The following is a 6930-nucleotide window of genomic DNA, read 5'->3' as shown; positions in this document are numbered from 1 at the left end:
CACTGGATGCCTCTTGCCAGCTGACTGTCTGGTACCCCTTTTGCCCTAGCTGGAGCCTGGTGGGGATTCCATCTTTACTGCCCCCAGGGTGAAAGCTCATGTTTGGAAATAAACAGGTGGGAGATCGGATACCTGGTCCAAGTGGAATATCACTCATGTCTCCAAGGTGCAGCTGCATCAAGCACAGGCATATGGTCCAGCCAGCCTCCAGAGCTCACTCTGAGAAGAGTAGCACCAAGAGGCAAGACCCCACCTGAAGCTCTCCAGGCCAACACTAAGTTCCCCTGCATGGCAGAGGTGGCTTGGGGGAAAAGCGGATGTGGAGGGGTGTGAAGTTGGTTCCATCTGAACCTGATAGAACCTCAGAATCTGTCCCTAATTCTGGTCATTTGGCACCAACAATGGCTAGTGGCATGGTGTACTTGTAACAGCAACACTATTGTGCTGTGTCTGGTATGAGCAGGGGGCAGACAGAACGTGTGCTCCGAAGGAAGAAGCAGGGCTGGTGGAAGCTGGTCACCAAGAGTCGAGTTTGTGCCTAGGCAAGGCTCGGTCAATAGGCTGCTCTGGGTCAATAGGCTGACCTGGGAGGATGGCCCCTTGCCTCCCAGGACAGAGCATGGTGCCAGAATTCACCCCAGTTGGAACTGACCTGAATGTCTCCAGTGGCAGGAACCCCAGCCACAGAGTCTCCGGCCAGCTTCCTCAAGCAGATGTCAATCTTGCTGTGTTTTACCCCTCCAAGGAACAGCTACTTGTGTCAGGGTCTCAGCCACAGCCTAAGGAACCCAGGCCCCTGCTTAGGGGGAGGTTTGAAGTGGATGGTGTTAAGTCCCTCTGCTGCTGATCCTTTCTGGCTCTGAGGTCTACCGTGTGTGTGAAGGTCTGTCTCCCTAAGCCTATCCCATGGGACTCAGAGGAGACACAGAGTGGAAGTCTAGGGAAAGGTGTTCCCAAGCCTGATCCAGTCCGCAGCAGGCAGTCCCACTCTCCATCCTCCACAGGAACATCCCACTTGGGTTCAGCTCAGGGCACGGCCATCGCCCACAGGTGCTCGCTGCTTTAAAGGCAAGGGGAGAACCAGATATTCTGAGGTAGCCTTGTGCATTTGATCCCTCTGCTTTCTGCGCCCTGCCGCCACAGCCTCCATTCCCAAAGTCATATTGGTTTTCCTCAAGGGCCACCATCTCCAATTCATTGGATGCAAATAGCACACGTGGACACCCAGACACCCAGACACACACACACACACACACACACACACACACCTACATCTTAAAAGCAACATCTTCATTAGTTGGACTTGCTTATTATGCATCCAGCGTGTTTGGGATGGGAGCTGGAGAACCCACACTTGTCTCTCCTCACTTAAAAATGAATGAATCTATCACTGAGTCTTAGGCACAGCTGGACCAACTATCCATCAGGGACAGTGACATCAGAATATGGAGCTCAGACAAAATCTCATGTGTCCTCAGGAGGCAGTCTGTGAGATTGTGCTTTTCACAATATCATCATGTCCAGGAGGATCAGTGCCATGGGGGTGCTCAGAAGGTTTCTGGATGGGGACCGTTCATGCACACGCAGATCTCTCATCCACATTTGCCCTAGACATAAACTGGACCTTTTCAAACGAGAGCTATGGAGCTGACCGGATCGGAAGGGCTGGTCGACCGACTAGGATATGGGAGGATGCGGACACTCTCGTGCCTGACCGTTCATTCCAGGTGCCCTTGGGCAGTTTCCTCCAGGTTGGCCCACAGACCCACAGCCCCCTCCTATAACCAGAGACAAACCACTTTTCTCCAAGTTACCTGTACCCTTGCATTGTTCTGCCACCCACTGGGCTGTGACCTCTGCCCCTACCCCTCTACTGAAAGAAGAAGGGAAACGTGGCAGAATTTGCCCACTGGGCTTCAGAGGTGAGGGGTAAGAGGGAACTAAGGATGATGGGCAATTTCTAGCTGAGCTGTCCCTCTGTGTGGTGACACCTGAGGAAGACAATGATACCAGAAATAAGACTAGGCCTGGGAGGGGGAAGGTGAGCTCAACTGTGCCCTCCAAAGCCTGTTGAAATCATTCACTCAGGACAGGCCACCAGGGGAAGCCATGGGAGAGATCAAGGATGCTCAGGATGGAAAAGAAGGGTGAGAGGGGAGAAGCAGGGCAATGAAAAAAAAAAGCTGGGAAGGCAGGGGAACTGGGCTCTGGATGGGCCTTAATAATTCCTGCTGAAAGTGGCGGGGTGAGAAGGCTAGAATGGGTCCTGCATGACCCTTCCCTCCAGAGGGAAGGACATTAGGAGGGAGCACCAAGAGAGCTGGTGGGCAAAGGGAGGACATGCTAGCAGGACTGGACCCAGGCCACACGGAAACCAAACCCAGGGCACCATGGAGCCTGAACACAGGGCTCCTGCTCAGAGGCCACCCAAGAACACCCGCCTCAGGGACAGGCCCACCACGAAATGCCGTGGGTACTGTTCCTAACCTGCTCTGAGATGGGGCAGCTCCCACCCATCTCCTGTCCCCTACAGGCCCCCACCACTCAGAGAGAGGGCGGAACACAGGACATGAGGGGAACTTTAATTGTGAACTGCAGGGGGCCCTGGCTGAAGAGCCAGAGGGAATGAGCTTGGCCGCTGCTCCTGGGCTTCACAGGTACCAGCAGCTCACCTCACTGGAAGATGCTTTGTTCGGCCTGACAAGCAGAGCAGAGTCAGGGCCAACCCAGGACCAGTGCAGGCTCACAGCCACCCCCAATCCCCAGATAGCCAGGTTTGTGGGAAAGAGGGATGATAAGCTTGACACTCACTTCAGAAGACCTGGAACTTGTCATCCAGGGACTGCATGACCGCTGAAAGAGAGAGGCATGACCGAGCACTCCAGACACAGGAGTGCAAGAGACTGTCCCCCTGCCTCCCCTTCCCAGTTGCCCCTGGAATCTGAGTCCCCTCCAGCCCCTGTCCGATCAGCCCTGGGAATGACTCCCCCACCTGCCACTGGAACTCAATGTGGAAATGTCTTCTATGACAGAACACGCACCGGCAGTGCTCAAACACTGGGGTGTGGCAGAAGCATCCAAAAATGTGTTAAACGCAAACAAGCAAGCAAGCATACAAACACCGGACAACAACCACCAAGCAAACCACACCAACCAGCACTTAAAGGGAAAATAAAGGAGGCGTCTCAAAAGGTCCTCAGAGAAGGAGACCTGTGGGACTCAAAGGCAGAGTACATGGAGTTCAGATGATTCACTGCTCTTTGTGCACGGCCCTGGCAGTCAAGAAGGCACAGAAGGCTCCCGGGCCAGGCACAGCAACGTCCAGCCCTGTGATGCTGCCTGTCCCTGCAGCCCCACCCCGCCCCAGACACCTGCACCAGGAGACACTGAGGTCTGCCTCTGCCCCGCCCCTGCCACAGCCCCCCCGCCCACTCCAACTCCTCATACCTAGTTGTTCTTTGAGGTCCTCTATTTCTTTCTGTAGAGCCACACACTAGTTACATAGACATCGGAGAAAGAGAAAAGAGAATGATATTCTGCTCTCCACTCTCCGCCTCCTTCCACTGGCTCCCACTCCTCAGGTCCCCCATATGCCAGAACCAGGTGACAACACAGGCAGAGGGAAACCTCAGGGGAAAGGTGGAGCCCGACGTCCCTGTGGTGCAGGATGCATGGGAGCACCAAAGTCAGCTTAACCTGCACACGCAGCCCACCATCTCAGCGGGGGCCAGCACTCCTAGAAGCCACAGAAAGTGGTACCTGGAGACAGCCCTGTGTTCCGGGTGGCTGCTGCTGCTGCCTTTCTAGAACTGGGTGATGCACAGCTGACTCCTGATCACCTGAAAGAGAACACAAGATCCAGCTCTCCAGCCTGCTTGGGAAATGGAGAGGACCTGGCTGGGTCTAAAGGGAGGCAGCATCCCCCTCTGCAGGCAGCAAGTTGCACCTGCTCTGCCCCACAGCTCCACCCCTCTCTCTTGGCCCACCTTCTCTGCTACCCAGTGTCAGCCCCAGCTGCCACTGTGGACCCCCCTGTGGCTCAGGGTTGGACACTAACAGAAGTGCAGACACAGCCAGCCCCTGAGAGGAGCCATGTGACTGAACAGGCCCCAATTCAAAAGGCCACGTTCTGCTGCAAGTCTACTTCTGCAGATGGCGTCTGGGGCACTGCTACAAAAGCATCCCTTCACGTAAACCCCGCACAGGGAATCAAGTGGCCCGAAGCCAGACTTGCTCACACCTAGTTTCCTGTGGGAACACTTCCTGCGTAGGCACAAAGGCCTGGGATCAAGGCCAGGGTCCCCAGAAGTGATAGAGTAAGAGGGTCCCACCCTTCTCCCCTCCCGTCCAACCCACAACACTCACCAGAGGCAGGGCCTCTGGGGGTGAGGCCTCCCTGACTCAGGTCCAAGGGCTGGGAGCTTGCCGGAGGCTGGGGGGCTCTGGTGTTGGGGTCACCACTGTTGAATTCTCCACGGTGCATGCACAGGCAAGGTGTCCCCGGCCGGTGTGCTGGACACTAACACAGATTTCTCAGTGATTCAGGTTAGGGGGTGTGCCTGTTGCGTATGATTAGGTGCATACGGGGGCTGGGTTAGGTGGGGAATGAAGGGGGAACTCCAAGGCTCATCTTGTCAGCACTGTCTCCCTCTCTCAGCCCCAGGCCAGGAGGTGGACCCGGGCCAGGGAGAAGCATGAGGGTCATGGAGAAAGCTCAGGCCTCCTGGGAGAAGTGCTGGGAGGAATGAATCTGGAGGCAGATGGGACTAAACACTCTGCTGTGTGGCCCAAAGTGTAAGGGGACTCCTGTTCATGTTAGCAGCCAGACCTGCTTCCCACCCCAGCCCGTCTGGGGAGGAGGCAGGAAATGCACAAAGTGTGGCCAACAGGCACCAGCACCTACTAGGTTCTTTGTTGATGTCCGCCCCGACCACAGAGACCCCCAGACAGTGGGCACCCAACGACAACCCGTGAACAAGAGGCAGAGGGAGTAAGGGCAAAGAAGTGTGGGCTGGGTGAGGAGAAAGGCAGAGTGAGTGGAGGAGGAAGAGGAGGAGGAGGAGGAGGAGGAGGAGGAGGAGGAGGAGGAGGAGGAGAAAGAGGAGGAGGGGGACTGCAAAGGCCTACTCACTTGGGCTGTTGGAACTGTAGCTCTATTTGGGTCATTATCATCACCAGTCACAGGATGGGATTCCTGTGTCTTCTTCGCCATAGATCTCTTTGCAGTGCCACTGTGCTTGGGCTGCTTGGGTTCCAAGGGCACCAAGGAATACCTCTTGGACCTCCCAAACAGGGGAACACCCGGGATTGGGGGAAGGGTGGCCGTTTCCAGAGGAGCGGCTTTGAGTCTCTGCCCCCATATAGGGAAGACCCTGCCCAGGCTAAATTTTGAGCCACTCCCCAGGGATTTCTTCTCCTGGATGGCCTTCTTCCTAGGAGTGGCCCTGGGCAGGCCTCCTGAAGCACAAGTAGCAGGAGGAGGAGGAGGAGGAGGAGGAGGAGGAGGAGGAAGAGGAGGAAGAGGAGCAGCAGCAGCAGCAGCAACAGCAGCAGCTGCTGCTCCAGGGTAGCTGGGCCTGCTCCCTCCCTTGCCCCAGATCACGCTTTGCCTTTTCTTGGAGGAACAGGATGCCAGATCTCCCAAGGCCTGCCTTTCCATGGCAGAGGTGAGTCGGCCGGGAGCAGAGGTCGGCAGAGAGGTAGGTATTTGAAGGAAATTCCCTCTGGTCCCTACACAGGTGCAGTTGGCTGTGTCTCCCGGTTCCCTGGGGCTGCTGGAACTGGTCTGGCCTCCTTCTTTCGGGCAAAGGCTCACCCTCACCAGCTGTATCTCAGTGAATTCATCTGAAGACTCAGGATCAGAAGGGGGCAACTGGGCTTCCCCACTGCCCATCATCCTAGTTTTGGTGCCTCTCCCGGGGTTCCCCCAGGCCTGTCCCACCTGAGGCCCACTGGGGTGACGCAGAGGGGCAGCAGATGGGGCCTGCAGTGTTTCCAAGGAACCTGGGGCCAGCGCCCATCTCCGGCTGGGGCCTGCCTCTGCGTTAGCCCAAATGGCGGGCAGTTCAGCCACCCAGCTCTCCGGGGACAGGTATCTGTGGGCGCCCGGGGTCTCCTGGCCTGTCAGCTGCTGCACGCTGGCTACAGACTCCACAGCGAGGTGGGGCACGAAGTCCAGGGCATCCCCCTTCTTATCAGCCATGGAGCCAGGCCTGCCTTCGCCAACCCGCAGCACCGCCCCTCCTGCCTCTAGCTGTTCCCCCTGGGCCTCCAACTCGAACTCATAGCCCTCAGGGTCTGGGAGGCCGCCCTCGCCCTCCCCACTCCGCGGGGGCCCCAGCTCAAGGCCCAGGCCCGGTACCCGTGTGGCCCTGGGGCCTGCACTGGTGACGGTGGTGCGCTTCACACCGTCCAGGCCAAAACCGTCTTCCTGAACCGAAGCCTCGTCGGTTGAGCTCATGTCGGGCAGGCCTGGCAGCCAGGGTCGAAGACAGAGGATCGCCCCGCGTCCGAGCGAGAACAGTTAGGCCTTCGCGAACGCGGTCACCACAGAAGACACACGAGATACCACAAACATTGCGTGGTTTCACGCCTCTTCGATACCGGCATCACGGCCTTCTCATTGGCCCGGCCCCTCCCCCCTGCCATCCACCACGCCCCTTATTGGGTCATCAACAGTAGGGACCTGGGTGCTTGGACTGCTGGGAAGTTTCTGGTTCTACTGGCCGTTTCCAAGCCAGTCCCAGCAGCGGAGTTCGCTTGGGGGTGCGCTCTTGCCCACGTTCCTGACCCACGCACTCTGGCTGGCAGCCTCCTTTCCGATGAGGGCCTCATCTCGGAGCCCCAGTTTCCCATCTGTACAGTGGGGGAAATAATATTGCCTGGATCAGGGTTCAATATAAAGACGGGTATGGAGCACTCAGCACAGGA

The 6930-nt window shown here is 57.2% G+C and overlaps 1 protein-coding gene across 1 annotated transcript; it reads right to left on the bottom strand.

Moving 5' to 3' along the window:
* Nucleotides 1-1021: 1021 nt before the first annotated feature.
* Nucleotides 1022-6460, bottom strand: LOC124076344 (uncharacterized protein CXorf49 homolog). The gene is made up of 4 exons (XM_046420223.1): nucleotides 5132-6460; nucleotides 4366-4519; nucleotides 3760-3839; nucleotides 1022-1060 (listed from the first exon to the last, which is right to left on the bottom strand). The coding sequence occupies exons 1-4, from the start codon at nucleotides 6458-6460 to the stop codon at nucleotides 1022-1024; spliced, it is 1602 nt and encodes a 533-aa protein (XP_046276179.1).
* Nucleotides 6461-6930: the final 470 nt, after the last annotated feature.

Source organism: Marmota monax, unplaced genomic scaffold (assembly GCF_021218885.2).
Source record: "Marmota monax isolate L192 unplaced genomic scaffold, Marmota_monax_Labrador192_F-V1.1 WCK01_AAM20220418_F8-fsc00364, whole genome shotgun sequence".
Classification (NCBI taxonomy): Eukaryota; Metazoa; Chordata; class Mammalia; order Rodentia; family Sciuridae; genus Marmota; species Marmota monax.
Note: the sequence above shows the minus strand (reverse complement) of the source record. Positions and strands in the feature narration are given on the sequence as shown.